The sequence below is a fragment of the Mustela nigripes genome, chromosome 4 (genome assembly GCF_022355385.1).
Source record: "Mustela nigripes isolate SB6536 chromosome 4, MUSNIG.SB6536, whole genome shotgun sequence".
In the NCBI taxonomy this organism is placed as follows: Eukaryota; Metazoa; Chordata; class Mammalia; order Carnivora; family Mustelidae; genus Mustela; species Mustela nigripes.
Window position 1 is genome coordinate 172,976,513 of NC_081560.1, and position 21,974 is coordinate 172,998,486.

The 21,974-nt window shown below is 45.5% G+C and overlaps 1 protein-coding gene across 1 annotated transcript in view; it reads left to right on the top strand.

Moving 5' to 3' along the window:
- Window positions 1-14,268: 14,268 nt before the first annotated feature.
- Window positions 14,269-21,974, top strand: part of RBM20 (RNA binding motif protein 20) — a 188,719-nt gene continuing 181,013 nt past the window's right edge. Inside the window, exon 1 of the mRNA XM_059398549.1 lies at window positions 14,269-14,647. Coding sequence (XP_059254532.1) covers window positions 14,451-14,647 — 197 coding nt within the window. The 5' untranslated portion in view covers window positions 14,269-14,450. The remainder of the gene's footprint in view (window positions 14,648-21,974) is intronic.

Consider the following 21,974-nt stretch of genomic DNA (forward strand, 5'->3'; position numbering starts at 1 on the left):
AAGAATAGCTATAAAACCCCCCGAAAAGAAGAGCTGTGAGAAAATAAGTTTGTCAAGTAATAAGTGATATTAAAAAGAATCTATAATTAAAACTAGTAGATGAATAAAAAAATAGGTAAATGAATAGACTATTAGAATAAAAGAGAAAGTTCAGAAATATACCTAAGTGCATATGGAAATTTAGCAGATGAAAAGATAATAAATCACAGAGGAAATGCTGCTTTTAAAAAATGGTGTTGGGGCAACTGGTATTGGCCATGTGGAAAAGATAAAATTGTATCCATGCTTCACCCTGTACACCAGAATAAACTCCAAATGAATTAGGGGTCTCAGTGTGAAAATAGAAAGTCCTACTGGTACTGGAAGAAAACAGGAGAATTTAAAAAATAATCTCAGGGCAGGGAAACTTTTTAAACTCTAACTCAAAATCCAAATGCAACAAAAGAAAAGATTGATGAATTTCCCCGCATAAAAATAAAGCAACATTAGCATGGCAAAAAAAATGTAATCAAAAGAGAAGGGGCGCCTGGGTGGCTCAGTGGGTTGGGCGGCTGCCTTCCGCTCAGGTTATGATCCTGGAATCCCAGGAATGAGTCCCGCATCAGGCTCCCAGCTCCATGAGGAGCCTGCTTCTCCCTCTGACCTTCTCCCTCTCATTCTCTCTCAAATAAATAAATAAAATCTTTTAAAAATCGAGAGAAATACTGAACTAGGTGGAAACATTCACCACCTAGATCAGAGATAAAGATCTAACTTCCCTAGTACATGGAGGGGACTCACGGGGGAAGAAAGCTCTCCAAGTAGAAAAATACAAAAGAGGGCAATATAAAAATGCACAAAAGAGATAATTTTTTTAAAAAGGCATACAACAGTTCTGAAATACCTTTTGTGAAAGGGAAAACAAGCTATGTAGGTATTTACACACACAGGTGAGAAAAGGAGCGGGGTAGGGAGGGAGAGAGGGAAAGACAGAGAGAGAAGAAGAAAGACAAGACAGGGGAGCAGAGAGTATGCTCTTTTCTTTACAAAAGGAATCATCTAGTAAATGTAGAAGGGTTGATTCAATGAGAAAACCCTCATTTCTGGCCGGTTGTAGTAAGGCCCATCAGTGGATGCTGAAGCCGCCAGGTGAATGAGCCACTAGGGGATGCGACACTTACCTAGTCTCCAAGTCCGTGCCAAAGATGGCGTGTAGCTACAAAGGGAAAGGGAGAGATCTGCTTTAATTAAGAGAGGCAACTTTGGGGTGCCTGGGTGGCTCAGTGGGTTAAAACCTCTGCCTTCGGCTCCCCATCAGGCTCTCTGCTCAGCAGGGAGCCTGCTTCCTCCTCTCTCTCTCTCTCTCTCTCTCTCTCTGCCAGCCTCTCTGCCTGCTTGTGATCTCTGTGAAATAAATAAAATCTTAAAAAAAAAAAAAAAAGAGGCAACTTTGCTTCACCAAGTAATGGAACAAACCATCACAACAGGCCACGTCAAGTGAGAAATGGAAAATACACACTACCATCTATGTGGTCTTCTTGATAAACTGTTTTTTAACCTGAACCCAGCAATGAGAAAATGATACAGATACACAGAATATAGAATTCTGCAAAGCCTTGAGTCTTCAAAAATGTCAATGTTATTAAAAAAAAAAAAAAGGAAGAAAAGATGTGGAAAAGTTCCTAGGATAAAGCAGACTAAGGAAAATAACAAATGCAATGAGCATAATGCGTATCTTAGATTTAAACAAAAAAAGCAAATATAAAAGACGTTATCTAGACAACTGGGAAAATTTACATACGAAGAGAAAATAATACTATATTATGATATCAGTGTTAAATTTCTTGTATGTCAATAATATTGTGGTTGGGAGCTCCTGGGTGGCTTAGTCGTTAAGCATCTGCCTTCGGCTCAGGTCATGATCCCAGCATCCTGGGTTCGAGCCCCGCATTGGGCTCCCTGCTCAGCAGGGAGCCTGCTTCTCCCTCTCCAGCTCCCCCTGCGTGCGTTCCCTCTTCACTTTGTCTCTCTCTGTCAACTAAATGGATAAAATCGTAAAAAAAGAAAGAAAGAAAGACAGAAAGAACAAGAGAGAAAGACAGACAGACAGACAGACAGACAAACAATATCATGTTCTTCGGGAATACTTGGTATTTAGGGATGAGCTGTTATGGTGCCTCCCACTTATTTTCAACTAGTTCACCAAAAACAAATGAACAGAAAAATAGTTATCTGAATCTTGGAAGCTTAACTTGAGACACACATTTAAAAAAACTGGTGCCCCCTGGTGATCTTCATGACACACCCTTAAAAACCGAAATCTGAATGGTTGAGAGTAAGGTGGGTGTAGGGAACACGATTGTTATGAAAATAATCTTTGATGATGTTTTTTTTTTTTTTTTTTTTTAAGACTTTGAGAGGGAATGAGAAAGAGAGAGATAGAGAGATCATGAGCAGGGGGAAGGGTAGAAGGAGAAACAGACTTCCAGCTGAGCAGGGAGCCCGAGGCGGCCAGGCTCCATCTCATGACCCTGAGATCATGACTTGAGCAAAAAATCAAGCATTGGCCGCTGAACTGACTGACCCACCCAGGTGCCCCAATTTATTTTACACTTTTAAGAATGTGGTCTTATCATCTGTGCCATAGACTCAGGGAGATTTATTTTCTCTTTCTCTCTCCTTTTTTTTTAAAAGATGTATTTATTATTTTAGAGAAAGAGAGAGTAAACCAGGGGAGAGGCAGAGGGAGAGGGAGAGGGAGAGAGAATCCTCGAGCTGACTTGCTATTGAGAGAGGAGCCCGCTATGGGGCTCCATCCCAGGACTTTGAGACCATGACCTGAGCTGAAGCCAAGAGCCCTCTGCTTAACCAACGGAGCCACCCAGCTGCCCTACCATTTATTTTATTTTATTTAAAAAAATTTTTTTAAAGATTTTATTTATTTATTTGACAGACAGAGATCACAAGTAGGCAGAGAGGCAGGCAGAGAGAGAGGAGGAAGCAGGCTCCCTGCTGAGCAGAGAGCCTGCCCCGGGGTCTACCCCAGGACCTTGGGATCATGACCTGAGCTAAAGGCAGAGGCTTTAACCCACTGAGCCATACAGGTGCCCCCCTCTTTTTTTTTTTTTTTAACTTTTTAAAGAAACTTTCAAAGGTATAAGAGATGCAGAAAGAGACACAAATCACAAACGTATAGCTTGAATGTCTACCATAACATCCATGAAACCACCATCTAGATAAGAAACAAAACAATCCAACAGCTCAGAAACCTCTCTAGGGCTAAGATTTAAAACAACTTGAGCATCACCCAGTGGGTGCTTCTCCGCCCTGTTGAGTGGGCATGGTTATTTATTTATTTTTTTCAGCAAACGTGTTTTGAATACTGTCCTCTGTGTCAAACACCCTGAAATGCAGGTTGCATACCATACCATGGTGTTCATTCTTGGTCGGCACCTGCCTGAACAGAAGCTGTTTGCACATTAACACCCTTTTCAGTTAAAGAATCAATGTTTGTGGGCGCCTGGGTGGCTCAGTGGGTTAAGCGGTTGCCTTCAACTCAGGTCATGATCTCAGGGTCCTGGGATCGAGTCCCGCATCGGGCTCTCTGCTCAGCGGGGAGCCTGCTTCCCTCTCTCTCTCTGCCTGCCTCTCTGTCTACTTGTGATCTCTCTCTGTCAAATAAATAAATAAAATCTTAAAAAAAAAAAAAAAAGAATCAATGTTTGTCAGGCTTTTGCTGTCCAGCTTTCACTCATTCTTGGCACCCTTAGATTTCCCACCAAGGGAATCACAGACTCTGACCAACCAACCAACCTACCTTCCTTCCCTGTCTCCCTCTTCCTTCCTTTCACTTCTACACCCAATGTGCGGCTTGAACTCACCACCCTGAGACCAAGAGTGGTGTGTTCTTCTGACAGAGCCAACCAGGCACCCCCAGACTCTCTAATTTCCAACATACCTGCTTCAGGTGGTGTCGATGTTACGTCTGACACCAGACTGTGAGACTGTGCCTCGGGCTTAGCCAATGAGGGTATCACATATCTGGCCATAGATGGGTTTACAAATAGGAACATGACCCCGTCAGAGCCAAAGAGATGTAATGAGGATTTCATTAGGATTGTTGGGTGAGGCACACTCACTTTTCTATTAGGCTTGGATGGGTTGGGTGGGGGAGGCATGGGGATGCCGACGTGGAAATGCCGAGAACTATTTTGTCACTTCTTTTTTTTTTTTTTTAAAAGATTTCATTTATTTATTTGACAGAGAGAGATCACAGTAGGCAGAGAGGCAGGCAGAGAGAGAGGAAGGGAAGCAGGCTCCCTGCTGAGCAGAGAGCCCAACGCGGGACTCGATCTCGGGACCCCGAGATCATGACCCGAGCCGAAAGCAGCGGCCCAACCCACTGAGCCACCCAGGCGCCCTATTTTGTCACTTCTGAAGGGTCACCCCAGCTTCAGAATTTCCACAGGGTTGCCTGAGGTCTCTACCAAGACTTGATCACAGCCTGTTTCTCTTTCTGCCCAACGGTGCCCCCTCTTCACTTCCACAAGTATTGATCCCCAGAGCAGCACAACCTGCCGTGCCCCATCTCTGCCTCGGCGTCCGTTTCTCTGGGCACCTCACTTTGGCAGACATGGTGCTGAACACGTACATAGATTATCCATTCTACAGGTGAATCCTGAAGACGTACTACGTGTCATACAACATTGCGACTCTCATGACAGCCTATGACCCTATGAACTTCTCCGTGGGGAAACTGAAACACTCGGTAGCTGGGTAACACATCCAAGGCCACACGGCTAGTAACACACGGAGTCAGGATTTGAACTCGGGTCTGTGTGATTCTAAAGCCAATGTCCCTAGCGCTACTGCCACAGACAAACCAATAGTGGAACTAAAAACCACCCCAGAATTCCAGGTCTTCAGAGGCAATGTCTTTGGATAGAATCCTCCTCTGCCTCCTATCACTTGGTCCAGTGTCTTGCCTTCCTTGGTGGCCCTGGAATTGGAATTGAACGCAGCTCTCAGGCTCCTCCAGCTGTGTACTCCTGCATCTGGTTTTCTGGGCTCTCAGATCAAGGGAACAAGATCCCTTAGCTTCCCCTATTCCCCCAGACCCTGTCCTCCCTGTATGACTTTTCTCCGGTTGCTATAAGAAAGCACCACCAACTAGCATGCTTAAAAGAAATGGATTTCCACAGTTCTGGAGGCCAGAAGTTAGAAATCCAGGTGTGGGCAGGGCCGTCTGAGACGCGGGGTGGAACCCTTGTTAGCTTCTGGGGCTGACTGCCAATGCTCGCTGCTCCTAGGCTTGCAGCTGCTGTCACGTCGTCATGTGGGCTCTCCCCTGTGTCATCTATGTCTAAATGGCCCTCTTCTCGTAAGACACCAGTCACACAGGATTAGGCCCACCTAATGACCATGTCCTTTTTTTTTTTTTTTTTTTTTTTAGATTTTACATATTTATTTGACAGAGAGAGATCACAAGTAGGCAGAGAGGCAGGCAGAGAGGGAGGAGAAGCAGGCTCCCTGCTGAGCAGAGAGCCCTATGCGGGGCTCGATCCCAGGACCCTGAGACCATGACATGAGCTGAAGGCAACGGCTTTAACCCACTGAGCCACCCAGGTGCCCCAGAAGTCATTCTTTAAATCATGGGATAATTCTTTAAATCATCTCACGCAGTGAGATGTTCCAAGGAGAAGGCAATGCCCCAGGAATCCCCCCGTCCAAAGACCAAACCCAACCATACTTCTCACCCTTTGCACTCTCCCCACTGTGTTCGGAATTTTCTGAGCTGCCTGGGGTAGCGTGACCAAGCAAGTCGTCATCACGGACACTTGTGTTGAGAGGTGACTCGGGGCCAGCCTTGTGCTCAGCCTCACAGTGAAAAGAAGGAAACATGTGTTATCCCCATGTCATGGCCGAGGACAAATGAGAGGCAGAGAACTTTCGGAGCAAGCCCAGGGTCCTGAAACTGGCAAAGGGGCAGAACCAGGACGCAAGCCGAGGCCTGGGAGTCTCTTACCCACAGTGTGTCCTTCTGACAATGCTCGCTTTCCCCTGCTTACCTTCCAGAGGGTTCCTGCAGGCTCTCCTTTCACCCCGGGGTTTTACATGCAGAAGGTGACTGACATCCTGGCTCAGAGCATCTCCCCCTTTCAAGAAAAGGCTGTGTGCTATGATCACTGATTCCCCCATGTAATCATTAGATTAAAAACTGCCAACCACAGCGGCACCTGGGTGGTTCAGCGTGTTGTGTCTGACTCTTGGTTTCGACTTAGGTTGTGACCTCAGGATCATGAGATCTAGCTCCACCCCCACAGTCCACGTCTGCCATGTTTTACATTAGATTCCCAGACCTGTTCAACATTTTTTTTTTTTTTTAATGTAAACTCTATGCCCATTTTGGGGCTGGAACTCATGACCACAATATCTAGAGTTGCATTCTGTACCCACTGAGCCTGCCAGGCACCCCAAGACCTATTCACCTTATAGCTGAAAGTGTAAACCCTTTTGCCAACCTCCTAAGTCTTTTCTTTTCTTTTCTTTTTAAACTATTCCTATTTTTTCTTTAAGATTTTATTTATTTATTTGACAGATAGAGATCACAAGTAGGCAGAGAGGCAGGTAGAGAGAGGGGGGTGGAAGCAGGCTCCCTGCTGAGCAGAGAGAGCCTGATGCAGAGCTAGATCCCATGCGGGGCTCGATCCCATGCGGGGCTCGATCCCACGACCCTGGGATCATGACCTGAGTGGAAGGCAGAGGCTTAACCCAGTGAGCCACCCAGGTGCCCCCCACCCCTTTTTTTAAAGATGGCTTACCTTTGGGCGCCTGGGTGGCTCAGTCAGTTAAGTGCCTGCCTTCGGCTCCAGCCATGATTCTAGAGTCCTGGGATGGAGCACTGCCCTGAGACCCTTGCTTGGTGGGGGCGCCTGCCTCTCTTCCTCCTCTGCCTCCAGCTCCCCCTGTTAGTGCTCTCTCTCTGTCAAATAAATAAATACAATCTTAAAGTAAACCTTTTTTTTTTTCTTTAAAGATTTTATTCATTTGAGAGAGCGAGTGAGTGAGAGAGCGAGCGTGAGAGGAGAGAGGGTCCGAGGGAGAAGCAGACCCTGATACGGGGCTCAGTCCTGGGGCTGTGGGGTCATGACCCGAGCTGAAAGGAGACGCTTAACCAACTGCGCCACCCAGGCACCCCCTAAGTGCTTTATATTTAATCCACATCGTAACTTGACCCTGCGGGCACTGTTATTCCCATTTTTCAGAAGGAAACACTGAGGCTCTGAGAGGTAAAGCAACTTGCCTTAAGCCATGCAGCTAACAGATCCTAGGTCCGGGTTTCTAATCCAGCACTGCCAACTCCGGGGTCTCTTGCAGAGAGGGGCTAGGCAAGGTCTACTGCCTGGGGTAGCCCTGGGATGACCAAAGGTGCCACATCAGAGAGTGGCACCAGTCCACCAGCTCCAGGCCAGCTGCATGGGTGCCCGCTCAGTGAGGTCAGCACATCACAGGCTCTCACTGTTCCTGGCGTCACACTGGCATGCAAGGGCCTCCAGTATTGCCTTCCATAATGGTCACCTGATCCCTGAGCTGGTGGGCAAACAGCCTGAGATGTTTATTCCCTGACGACCAACTGTCTCACAGACAGACAGCCCCGGTGAGAAGAGAAGACAGAGGAGATGGTTGGGGGGAGGGATTCGATAAAGGAATCCCCTGACTCTGAGAAGTGCTGTTTTACTTGGCTGGGGCCGGGAGTCACACTACCAGCCTCTGAACGACAGTGACATTCCCCAGGGATTAAGCCAGCCGTGTAGAAGCTGGGTCTCCACGGGGGGTGCCGAGCCCCATGGAACTTAAATCATGCAATTAGCCACCAGCTAACATTTCTCCCACATTCATTTCATACCGCCATCATTTCCCATCCCTCCTCCAAAAAAATTCAGCTGCAACTTGTTTTATAACACCCCTTATCCTACGCTGCTGCTTGGCTTTCTCTGGGAAATAGCAAAGGAGATCAAGTCATTTTCTGGATCCTTCAAAGCGTAGCTCAAAATTGTCTCCCAGGAAGCCATGCCCAGGTAGCCCTGCCTCTCCTGCTCTGGGCCCCCTGGGATTCTGAACTCAGTCCGCAGTGTTGGTTCGAGGCCAGGTACTGAACCAGTGGTGGAAGGACAGGGCTGAAGGCACCTGGGCTTGGGGCAGTGATGCTTTTAGGGGAGGCAAAGATGCTGATGTCACTCCTGGTTTGGGATAACTGCGTTTCTGTTCAGGGATGATCGATAGACTTCGTGGTCCAGAAGCTGGATTTTCCGACCCCCAGTCACGTGCTACACGAATTAAACTACAACACCTGTGCGGCCCATTAGAGGAGGAGGGGCCGAGATGACAAATCCGCCACCAGCGGGATGGAAGCTAAGCCTTTCCTCACAGCCAATGAGGGACACTCTCTGTGAGTTGTTGGGCAGAAAAGAACCTCCTGGGTCATGTCCTCACTTTTCCTCAGCTAAAGTTCCCTGACTGTCTCCTTCAAATTCAAATGTGAATCCAGTTCCATGAGTAACCATATTATTTTTAAACAGCATCCTTCAGCCATTGCCTCTCCCGGGTTCTCAGAGAGGTAATCCTTTGTGAAGCCAGCACACACAGGATTTTATTTTATGATTGTTTGAAAACATTTACAGGGATTCCAAGGAATTCAAGTAAAAGATTATGCTATAGCTCTGAGAGGGGTGCCAGCGTATAGAAAAAGCTCACCTGGGTGGGGGTGGGGCACTATTGATGGAAAAGAAAAGTCAGGTTCTGTGGAGAGGCAAGAGACCAAAAAGAGAGATGTTAGAGACAGGTTTTGGAGATAATCCGGCCAGGATTTAAGAGAGGAGCATCTGGTCTCAAAAGCCCCCTATAACAAGAAGCACCCATGTCACCGAGTGGGGTAGTTAAAAGCTCGGTCCCAGGAAGAATGAAGACCAGGGTTAGATCTGCAGCCCCTCACTTAATAGCTGGCCAGGTGGCTATTAAGTTTTCTTTGGGCCTTAGTTTATTTGGGCCTTAGTTTTCTTACCTGTAAAGTGGGCATAAAAACAACCATCCGGTAAGGAAGGTGATTGTAAGGATTAAATGAGAAATAGGGAGTGCTTAGGACAGCCTGGCATAGAGTAATACTCAAAAAACAAAAACAAAAACAACCAAAAAGCCGGTTAACAGTTAATATGTTGTGACTAAGTTCGATAGGTTGATTAATACTTACCCATAATTGTCAAACTGGTAAATTCTAACTAGTAACACGACTGCTGGCAACTTAATAAGTTAATTATTCGACTAGCTCTACTGGGTTGTTAGGATATCAAAAACAACTCTAGATGATACACTGTCCAGAGTGTTTCTTCATTCTTCCAGATGAATTTTTGCTTTAAAAATAAATATCTTATTAATGTGCTAATTGCTGTTAAGAATTACTAGTTGATGGGGCACCTGGGTAGCTCAGTGGGGTAAAGCCTCTGCCTTCAGCTCAGGTCATGATCCCAGGGTCCTGGGATCGAGCCCCGCATCGGGCTGTCTGTTCCGCGGAGAGCCTGCTTCCTCCTCTCTCTCTCTCTCTGCCTGCCTCTCTGCCTACTTGTGATCTCTGTCTGTCAAATAAATAAATAAAATCTTAAAAAAAAAAAAGAATTACTAGTTGAAGAAATAAGTAATTAGATTTTGTTGTTAGTTGATAAAAAACAGCACGTGTTCCTGATTTTTAAAAAATTCAAACCATACATATACTACAATAAAATTTTATTTCAAATAGTCAAACAATATAAAAAAATCACAAAAGGATAAAGTTCCTGCCCCATCCCAATTCCTAGAGGTTGTTTCTGTTAATAATAAATTTCCTATATCATATTTAATGATCTTTGATTTTACATACATTGAATCATACTGTTGCAGAACTTAAATTTTCTCCTTAGTAACACATCTTGGAAATTTCTCCCTAGAAGCCCACATAGATTTGCCCCTTGTTTCTTAAGGTCTACATTGTATTCCCTTGTGTGTAAGGACCACCCTTGATGCAGCCAATCCCCTACTGCTTGGCACTATGGTTGTTTCCAGCCTTGTATGTGAGGCTTTCGTTGTTGCTACACATAAGCGCATAGGACCCTGAGCCAAAATCCAGAGTCGGATGCTTAGCTGACTGAACCACCCAGTCCCCCCATGCAATTTCCATGGATGGTACCAGCTCACTTCCAAAGGGGTTGTAGCAACTGACATTTTCGCCCATAGCGTACGAGAATGTCTGTGTTCTGCAGATTCACCAGCTTTGGGTGAAAATTATCACACTTTACAAACTAGTAAGTAAAACTGTTATTTAAAAAGCACAGTAATGATAGCCGAATGGAACAGCAGTACACATTAAGTGATCTTATCTGCAGACGAATGTTTACAATCCCCATGGAGAAGTAGGCTAGTTCCTTTTTTAACAGAAGACAGGGAGGTTGCAGGGGTTTGGACCAGGGTCTGAAGATCGGCACTATTGTTTATCATCCCAGTGACCTTGAACACAGGTTTAAGCTTCTCTGTCTACAAAAGTGATATTAAATGGGATAAAGCATGAAAAACCTCCCAGAACTAGTGTCTGGAGCCCAGTAAACACTGATTAATATTAGGAAGCAAGCCAGGGAGCTAGGGTCCCTGGCAAGTTAGAGAAGGACCGTGTCATAACAGAGACCCGGGTCCTATTTCCCTTACCCTACTGCCACCTTGCCAAGATGCTTCATTTCTTCAAGTTTTCTTGCTTGTAAGAGGTCAGTTTGGATTCCCCCACATTCACTTGCTGATCGGGAGAAACATGCTGAGTCGAGTCACCAGGCTGGTGGCAATTTATATTGACTGGAAGACACAGGCAGCGTCACTGCAGAGGTCAGCATGGGCTCCATGGCTGTCACTGAGGCAACGGAGAGAGGCTTGGGCGTCAGATCCACCTACCTGCTGTCCTGCTCCTGCCCCTTCGAAGCCAGGGCACCTGGGCGAGTTCTTGCAGCTGTCAGAGCCCCAGTTTTCTCTATTCTAAACCATGGATAACAGGAACTACCTCATGCATTATTGGGAGTATGAAGTAAGAATCTAAGAAAGCACTTAGCAGCTGACCCCCGTTACATGTTCAATATATTCATAGACAGCAGAAAGTCTCACTGTCTGATCCTAGCTTACGGGTGGATCAGGAGGGACAGGATGCTTCCACAGAATGGAACAAAGAGAAATGTTAGCAGCCCTCACCTCCCAGTCACGCTCCCCATTTGTCAAGGTGACTCACACAGCCCTTTTCTTGCTTTGGTAACTGTGAATGCCCGGGAGAGGTGGTGGTGGTGGGGGTGGGGGTGGGGGTGGTGGAGGGGTGAGGGTACAGGGCAGACAAAAGCAAGACTGCTCTGGTTTCTTAAATGGCTGTAACTCTAGCTGGGGATCTCTTTCATTCTTCCTGGAAAGAAGTGAGAAAACATAAATTAAAAAGCATTTTTCATTGGAACTGTTTAATACAATGAATGTTTGATTTGCAAAGTGGAAATGCTTATTTGAGGTGATCTTGGACAACATGGTATGGAGATTAGAGGTAGAACATGAACAAGCTTTGGGTTTTTGCTACAGTGTTTCCCTCTCGGTTTGCATCTGCTTCAATTTAAATTTTAGGTATGACATAATATGTAAATTGCAAATAGGAAGCTCTAGATGGGATTTCTGAAAAACACCTTGTGACTTATTAATTAAAATTTTTTTTATTTTGAAAATTTCAAATTTACAGAGAGGATGCAAAGAAATGCCCAATGATCACTCAGATGTATCCACTGTTACTATTCTGTCACATACACTAACACATTATTTTTGAGCTGTAGAAAGCTGTGTTCGTATAATGTGGCCTCTCTCTTTCCCTCTCTCTCTCTCTTTTGCCAGTAAAAGAGTTACAGGAATGGATATAGTTTTATCAATAGTGTGACTCCTAGACACTCAGCTTCCTGAAGTTTGAGATCTGTTATTCTATTTGGCTATAACGTTGGAATGTAAGGGATCATGTTTATAATAACTTCTGGATTGATACTTCCCGCACCAAACATGCAAGATATATGACCCCTAAGCCTGTTAGCGACTGTGCAAGTCAGGTCTCATCGCTCCCAATTTATATATTTGGTAACTGACACTCAGATGTTGAATCACTCCATTAATAAATGCAGGTTTGTCTTTTTGACTACACATCCCTTTTGGGGGCTTCTCAGAGGGAGAGTTTAATGGCAGCATATGGAAAGTTTTAACTTTGGTTTCCGGTAGAAGTGCAATGTTAATTTCAGGTAATTCCTTCCACCAAGGTGGGAGTGGGGAGACAGGCAATGGAATGTGGAGTTTTATGGAAACCATAGTCAGGACTTTAGTGATAGAAACCAGTGATGATGGGGGTGCCTGGGTGGCTGAGTTGGTTAACCAAGGTTGAGGTCCTGATCCCAAGGTCCTGGGATGGAGCCTGATGGCAGGCTCAGTGGGGAGTCTGCTTCTCCCTCTCCATCTGCCTCTCCTCCACCCCTCATGTTCTCTCTTTTTCTCTCTCTCAAATAAATAAAATCCTAGAGAGGAAGGAAGGAAGGAAAAGGAAGGAAGAAAGAAGAGAAAGAAGGAAAGAGAGAGAAAGGAAGGAAGGAAGGAAGGAAGGAAGAAAGAAAAAGACACCAGAGATAATGAACTAATCTGGATGGCCTCCTACTAGCCATGTACGGTGGGACAAATCGCCCTGACACCTCCTCATTTGTGAAATGGAGACAAGAATCAATACCTTGTTACCTGGGTTTTTTGGTGAGACTCAAGTTTATGAATTGTGATGATCTTAATTAATACTAGCAATTGGCGTATCATTTTATTTGTAGGAGAAGGAGGGAGAGAAAGGAGGGAAGGAAAAGAAAGTGGATAGGACATTTTTGTCTGTAGGAGAGAGAGGAAGGGAGGGGTGAAGATCTAGGTAGCATGGCAGAAATCAAGGGAGGCTTAGTTTCCTGAGCCTGGAGGGGAAGTTGACAGAAACTCACAGTCTGGGGAGGGAAGATAGCATTTTTCAGGGATTCCATCAGTTGCCATGTTCCAGAGAACCCGTCCCCAGAATGTTCCTTCACGTGGCTGCGAGAGGAATAGGCGTGGGTTTTTGAGACCCGCGGCAAACTTCTTTCCAGACCATGGGGCACCCCGGCCTGCGCTCTGGCTTCCAAGGTCCTTAGAGGATGCTTTCTCCTTGCTTCCCCGGGGCGGCCAATGTCAGGATTTAAAAAGCTGGTGCGCCAATTCACGGCAAGGTCTTCGGAATAACCACTCTCCGTGAGCTCTGCCCAGCTCCTAGATGTTTCTGCGGCCCCAGGTGCCTCCCCAGACACCCCCCGCCCCTCGGCCAGAACATTAAGCAGCTCCTTGAGGGGTAGCTCCTCCACGCAAGATGCCGTCCACGGCTGTGAGCTGGTGTGTGCAGGTGAACCCGCGCACATCGGCGCCCAGACCGCGAACCCAACTGCAGACGCTGCGGTGGCGGCACGATGTAGGCGAACTCTCTCCTTTTCATCCTTTACGTGTCCACTGAGATCTCGCCAATAAATAACAAGAATAAAGCGTCTGCTTGGTTTTGTCTTTGCGCTCCCGGGATCGTAGCGGGTCTTCTAGAAAGGAGAGAAAAACGAAGAAAAACCACAGTGGCCCCACCGGCTGTTTCTGGAGACCCCTGAAATTGGCAGCTGCAGCTGCCCATTTGGAGAGCCCTCGGGCCTGGCCATCTCAGACCCGGGGTTACAGGTCCGCCCGAGCTGGGGGAGGGTCCGGGCTTTTCCCCCGCCGGGTCGGGCCCTTCAGCCGAGGGGCGCTGGCCAGGCTCCAGACTCCAGAAGGTGCCAAGCTCACGTCGCATGGGCTACGCGCGCGGACGCCCCGGGCGCGCTCCGTCCACCCCTCTCGGGCGCGCGCGGTCCTCCGGGACGACCCCGAGGCCGCCCGGCCCCGCGGAGAAGCGAGAGCCCCGCGGGCGGCCGCCGGCCGGAGTGCGTCTCCCCGCCTCACGCAACTGCGCTGCGCTGCGCTGCGGAGAGCCGGACCGCGCATTCTGAGGGCGCACGGCGGCGGGTGGCGTGCGCCGCGCCGCTCTCGGCTGGCCGCGCTCCGGGTCCGCGGACAGAGCTCCCCGGACCACCCCGGCGCGCAGCAGCCCCGGGGGCCGAGCGGCTCCCGCCGGACCGGAGACGCCCCCTGGCCCCCGCCCCCGCGTGGCCCCGCGGAGCTAGCGGGAGCGGCGGGAGGAGGAGGAGGAGGCGGCGCCGCCGGGACTGCCTCCTCCCCGCCCCTCGCGTCTCCTCCCCGCGCCACCGGGAAGGACAAGGGGACTGGGCACGGGGACCCCGGCCAGTGACTGCCCGTGCCCCGGGGCCGCCCTTCGCGCGCGCTCTCTCGTCTCGAGCCCGGGGCCGGTGTCGCCTCACATGGTGCTGGCCGCAGCCATGAGCCAGGACGCGGATCCCAGCGGCCCCGAGCAACCGGACAGAGATGCCCGCAGCGTACCGGGGGCTCCGGCGCCCCCTGCGCCCCCCGCGCCCACTGCGCCCCCAGGTCCGAGAGGAATGCAGCCGCCGCCGCCGCCGCCGCCGCCCCCAGCCGGCCTACCGCAGATCATCCAAAAGTAAGAGGAGGGAAAGCGGAGGGGAGACGCCGGGTGTGCTTGGGGGACACGCCCCGGGCGCCCCGGTGTGGGGCTTCATCTCTCTCGTCGCTGCTGAACTCCGCGCGGCCGCCTTGCGTTTGAAGTTTTTCTGTCCTCTCTCGGCGGAGTCGGTGTCATTCTGGCTATTCGTGAGGTCGGGGACAGGGAAGCCAAGTTATTTGCGGAAAATAATTTTGTTTTTCCATAATTATCCTCTTTCCCTTCAGGGACGTTACTGGGTATTTTGAATCAAAATAGCTCAAATTGGGGGGAAATAGCCCAGACACTCTAGTTCATCTTTCTGGTCCCAGAGGCCGCTGCAATGTACGGAGAGCCGTGTGTGAGTGTGTGTGCAGCGGTGAGGGTGTGTAAGAAAAATGCCGCCCCGAAGCAGCCGCCTTTCATGGTACCCCTGGGGTAGTCGGTCCTTGGCATCGGGGTGGGGGGGGGGGGCAAGAATGGTGAGGGTCTGTAAACAGCACAATTTGCTTCGCTCTAAAAGAAGTGTTTAAGCTTTTCAAGGAGGCCCTTGCGAAGAAGAGTTCTCAGCCGCGCCACGGTTTCGCATGAATGTTACCATCTTGCGGTTTGGGTGCTGTGCTAATCTTAGGAGGTGGCCTTCCCGACGCGTGAGTAGGTTGGAGGTGGTCCACAGGCTCTGAGAAGGTCTTTCAGCCCATTTTGGGAGGCGTAACAGTAAAACGGGGATGTTTTGTTGGTTCTTTCGAGATTTTGTTTGAAAGTTTAAGGCCTAGAATGTTGGTTTGTTTGAAGGACCTTTATTTTCCTGAAGGATTCCCTCGGCTTGTACTGAAGTCAAAACTGGTTTAAGAAGTGGAGAAAAGTCTGAATGATGAACGCTTGGGTGAAATTGACGATGCTGGAGAAATGCACAGACGTACAGCAAAGTCAGCCGTGTGGAAAGGGGGAGGGCGTTCAGCGTGGCCATAATGATGCTTTGAGTTACAGAAACGTTTGAAAATGCAGTAAGAGAAATAACCAGTAATGGGTTGTAAGTGGAAGTAAATGGCACTTAAATCCTGCTTTAAAGACCGACTTTAGAAAGAATAGAGAGAATAATGAAAATTCAAGTTTGACATAAAAAACTGCGGGTGTCATATTTCTGAACAAAATGGTTCCCCTTTTTTGACTGGTGGAATACTAAAGTTTCCATCTGTGATAACTTTGTGCTTTAATTTGATTTTATCTGACTCTCCACAACTAGCAAATTGCTAACTCCTTGAACATGAAAATATTATTTTGTTCCTATTGTTTTGCAAATCATTTAAGCTAAGAGTTAACTACATATGATTGACAGTTTAAGCACATCATTAATTAAAATGTATCTTTTAGTTCTTAATATAAATATAAACAGAGAAAAAATGTTTAAAATCTAAAGTTTCTTGACTAAAAAAAATACTAATTGACCAATTATTAATTGGAAAACATCTAATGTGCTATCGAGCCAGTGTTCTGTGACTTGAGATTAGGCTACCCATTAAATTTATTGAGTTTGCTTTGATACTGTAATCACCATGCGTTTTCCTAGCATTTACTTTTAATTCAGAAAAAGCTAGGAATTTTATGTTCACCGAAATATCTTTGTAGATAGGTGTCTGATTTACCCTGTTAACCCATTTTCTTAAAATTCTATCTCTGGAATATCTTACGTTAGTAGCTAAGAACCTTTCAAAGATGCCCCCTTCAGCTAAGAGCCCAGGATGAAGACTTCAAGAAGTGCCTGATGGATCTGCTTGTTTTGCACTGGTGACAGATCAGTGTTCAGAGGACAGGTTGAAGGCGGGTTGGTGATCGTACCCATGGAATTGGATGTTTGTGCACTTAATATTTCAAAAACATTCTTTTTGAGGATGATTTGGGGTTTGCTTCCCTCAGAACCTGCTGAAATTCCACTGGAACCAGGCGTAACATGGCAAATGCTTTGCAGGTCCATCTTAAATGCGCTGAAACTTGAGCAGGTTATTTTGCAACTACGTTTGCATAATTTAATCTGAGCAACCATTTTTAATGTAGTTCTGAGGTGCTGTTTGCATCAGCCATCTTTGAGAAAACCTGGTGGGGAGATTTCCCTCAGCCACAAAATGAAGTGCCCGCATCTTGATTGAAAATTTTGTGAGCTAGAGCTTTGGATAAAATTCTTCTCTAGTGGATCGCATATTAAAGACATTTTATTGAGGAACCTTTGTTTCTTCTAGCTATTTTAGCGAGGTCATTATGTAATTCGTAAGAGGAGAAGTTTTCAACTCTTTCAAAAATGATGGCGATATCAATCTTTTTCATGTGCGTCACGTTTGAGGATTACAAGAATTGTTTTAACTTCTTAACATCCGTGTTAATGGTTTTCATTTATATCGGCTTGCATTTTAGAGAATGCAAGGGCTATGATATCAAGGGCTATGATAAAGTAATAGTCGTGATCGTAATAAAAGCCTCTTCTACTTACGTGTGTCATATTTGGTCTTAGGAGAACTGCCGTATACTACATTTAAGTAGCTAAACACATGACCTGGTATGATGGATAATGAGACTGATTTTGATATTTGTTTTATGGAAGCCAGTCTCGGTACTCAGGAAGAATGCCTCAACAGTTCATTTTGGTACAGTACTTTTGTTTGACTCTGGTGTACTTAGGTTTTTTATTACTGTGTTCTTAGTGTCAGTCAAGAATCGCCCATGACCTTTCTGCTCATATTAACCCCTGACTCCTGGCCAATATTGGCATCACCTCTATAGATTATCAGCCTCGTTTAGACATATAACTTGTATCTTGCAAGATCTTTGTTTTAAATTTGTATTCTCCGAGTTGGCCACTGTGAAGATATTATTGGGTAAGATGTAAAGCATTGTGTAATCCATGCGGGCAATAAAAAAGATAAATAATAACTTCAAAGGAGATTTAGGATGAGCTTAGGAAATCAGAATAATTCGATGACTTAAAAAATATATATATTCGCCATATTACCAGAAGTAAGACAACACTGACTGATGTGTTTTGGTGAATGTTTTATAAGGACTCACCTCCTTAAACATTCAAAATATTTTATTTCCAAAAGTATTTTACGTTTTAATTTTGTGCTTTCAAATCAAACCTAATTCTTGACTCATGAGAAGTTATTTATTAACCCTGACAGACGGCAGACATGAAAATTTAGGTTGTACCTTTTAAAACTTTCTTCCAAATGGAAATAGAGTCAGTCAATTCTGTGTGAAATATTGAAATCAGTTGTCAGATGTTAAATATAAAGTGCCACTAGTCATGCTAAAAATTAGCCAAAGAAGCACACACACACCTTTTGTAAGGTGAACGCATAGGTGATTTGCCTAAATTATTTGACTTGCAGCAAAATATTAGTACCTCATGCATGATATCAGATTGTACATTTGAGTATAGGTAAGTTATTTTGTTTCCTTTCAGATTATTTGGATAAGCAACAAATAAAAATCAATTATAAAAATAGAAAAGGTTTGGTTTAGAATTTGATAGAGACTGTCACTTGCATGTGTTCATGACTTAGGAGGATCTAACCTAGCTTTGATTTCTTAGGTTGTAGTTTTCTGCATTGCTTTAGGGTCCTGGTTTACTGTTTTCAGAGCAAGGATTCAGTATAGAAAATGTGATAAGTATTTATTCTGCTTGCAGATAAGAGCAAGGATTCAGTATAGAAATGTGACAAGTATTTATTCTGCTTGCAGATAATTTTACAGACATTCTGCATTTGGAAGACGTTCCATGTAACTCTCAGGGAACAATATGGAGGCAAGCTGTGTATGATGTCCATGCGCTTTGATGGGCATGCTGACAATTACATCCAGAATCGGGGAGGAAATAAGAATTTGCCAAAAACGGACATTACCTCACACTCATACTTGGTCCTTTTCTGGAAAGAGGATGGAATTTCTAACATTTGTGCCAATTTCTAACATCAGTTTGAGTCCATTTTTAGGGAAAACAAGGATACACTTGTAGAAGGAATTTTGAAAATTTTGGACACAATCTTAAACTGCACGTAGGACAAGTATTCAGCAGGAGGAAACATCTGAGAGGATTAAGTGTTTACCCAAAACAGGGAAGGAGAGAGAGTGGGTTCTTTTCGCATTCTAAAAAGTTTCTTTGCTTCTCTAGAAAGGTATTCTTTTTTCTTAAAAATTTTTCCTTTAGGGTTGTTTGTGGTTAAGCATTTTGAGATCACAAGTATAGCTATCCAGTTATGAGTTTTTTTTTTCAAATTGCCAAAGAGATCAGTATTATGAAATGTAGTACATTATTCCCATTAGTCATGGTAAGTGGCTATACATATGGAGAACACAGAGCTTAATAATGCCAGTGCTGTGGGGGAGGGGGGGAGAGAAAAATTGTCACCCATTTCATTCTTCTATCCACTTATTCTTTTGTTAGCTTTTTAGCAGTTTGTCAAATTAATAATTTTAAAAGCCCAGATCTGTCTATTGGAATTGGATTCTGATCTGTTAAGATCTCTTTGCCTGTCCTTATAATCTAATCACCAGGGAGAAAAACCCCACCGTGACTGACTCACAGTAAAATGACCCTTCATTTTCTAGTTTCTCTCTCTTTCTCTGATTTATTTTTCTTGTGGCTGCAGGTTTCTTGATTCCAGTTAAACTAATATTTCTTCCCTGCCCATAACAGCTAATCCTTAAGTAAACAAACCAAGATAGCTCAATTCACAGCACTGATAAACAAGAATCTAAAAAATGTTAGGAACTGGGGTCTAACCCAGGGATAGAATAACACGGAGGACACTACACACGGAAAGCAAGAATGGGAAGAAGCTTGAGAAAGTGAACTTAAAACTACAGAGAGATATTGGGGGACAGGGCACCCCTCACCCTTCCTCTACCCTGATCCCCCTGCCAGACAGAAGCTTAAAGGGGTCTCCTGTGTTACAAAATTCCACTTAATCTGATTTTTATTTCCTGCCACACAGTACTTTTCTTGTTTAGGATGGTCGGACTGATAGGATCTTGTATATTTTATTATTTTTTTTTAATCTTTTTTTTTTTAAAGATTTTACTTATTTATTTGACAGATGGAGATTACGAGTAGGCAGAGAGGCAGGCAGAGAGAGAGGGGGGAAGCAGACTCCCTACTGAGCAGAGAGCCTGATGCGGGGCTCGATCCCAGGACCCTGAGATCCTGACCTGAGCGGAAGGCAGAGGCTTTAACCTACTGAGCCACCCAGGCGCCCAAGGATCTTGTGTATTTTAATAGGGAAAGTTGCTTGGATCCACAACTGGTGTGAGTGACTGGTAGCTGTTTAGAATAGAACATTGAAAATTGTGCAGAAAGTGAAGTGATCCGTATTCCAGAATCAGGGCAAAGATGGTAATGAGTGGTTTGTAGAAGGGAGCACGTGGCAGTTCCCTTTCTTGTTAATGAATCTGGCTGGATCTTGCCTGAAATGCGTGATATACTGGAAGCCTACTATTGCTTATTTCCACCGGTGGGAAGACTGGGAAGTCCTGACTTTAATTAAAAAGGCACATTTTTGAATCAGGAATGTGAATTTGGCTTCCAGCAGCACCTACAGGATATTGGTGGTGGGCTGATAGTTTGCCCGGCTCAGTGGGTGGTCACTTTAAATTCCACCCAACTAAGGTTTCAGTCTTCAACATTTACAGACAGCAAATTTGGGTGCAAGTCAGCACAGCCAGCTGTTTGAGGAGGTGGTGAGGGCCCGCCACCCCCAGTATTTTGGATATGACACACATATTCATCTAATATGATAAAGTCTTTACAGTGGCAGAAGTTACAGCCAAGTTAATTGATCTTCCTCTTTTCTGCCATTCCTGCTGGATTTTATAAATAAGTCCCCTGATGGTTTACAAGGCAACTTTTCCAACTCGATGACAGCACATCTGTCGGGGGTGGGGGGTGGGGGTACAAATTGATGTGAATGTACTTTATGAGCAAAAGGAGCCGTTAAACAACTTGCGTGGGGATGTGTTAATAACTTGCAGTTCAGTTTGGCCAATAGATCTTTCCATGTGTTCAGAAACAAGAGGCTGAGGGTCATGCGTGTGTTTAAGGGTGGCTGTCGTGAAGACCCGTGAAGGCAGTCTTCACACCGCGTTTCCTTTCTTTAATGGGGGTACTGGCTTTAAGGATGAATCAGGGCCCTTTGCTCCTGCCCTTTCTATGCAGCTGCTTTCTCCTGATTGCAGTAATGACCCATCAGTTCTCAGTTACTACTTCCCTTTCCAGCCTGAACCTGGAAACCTTCACTCACGGCAGGCCGGACATCTTAAACACTTCCCCGGTTTTGCAGCTTGTTTCTAGATTGTTTCCCAAATACGTTTTTGGCTCTTATTAGATCTGCCTCTAAACTCCAACATCATGAAGCTAGAGGAGTAGACAGTACAGTAATCTGTACTGTATTTTAAAGGTGTTTTAATTTCACTAAGTTACTTCTTCTAGTTTACTTTGAGTTTGTTAATGAATAAAATGATCTAGGATCTGCCTGGTGTTGCAGAGTGTAAAATGCACGTCATTGCTCTACAATAATTATGGGGTTTCTGACAGAAAAGGTCAGAGCAGAAAAGAAAACCCTGGACTGGGAGTGACTGACCTGGACAAGCCAATTAACCTTCTTAATCCATCCTCTTCAGGGATTGGAAATGATCAATGACAGGCTCTTTGGAGAATAAAATTATGTGAATCACCAGGAATATTGCTGAAGCTTCATCAATGTAGATTGCCACCCCTCTCCTATACATCTGATAAGGAATCTATCCCATATCAGTTACATTTTAGGCATGGGTATAGGTATATGTTTGTGAGACTGTACACACATGAAAACAACAATAATTATAAAACGGAGCCCAATGCTTCCTGGAACATTTGCAAAGTGTATTTGGATCAGTGTCACAATTTTAAGTCAGAAAAATAGATAGAGGCGTCAGTGGAAAGACAAACATTTTATACTGTTTGCTGATGACTAGAAATTTTTAAAAAGAAAATAAAATTATTTGAGAATGTTAATTACGTGGGAAGGTTGAAGTGACTACTAGAACTTGCAAAGAAGAGTTTTCAATGCAGGAGGCAGATGCAATAATTTTCATCTGTCTAAGCTGGACATTGCGTTCAGCACAGTTTGGTGGGACTGTGGTGATGGTATTATTTTCAGAAGCACAAACCATAAACAGGACCTGCCAGTGTCCTTTGGGGCGGGGCTGCCCGGACTCCGTCCGCTACCCCGTGGTGCCGTCAGTCCGTCCCACCTCGCGGCCTAAAAAACATTTCGCGAAGAGATCATGGGTGTCCAAA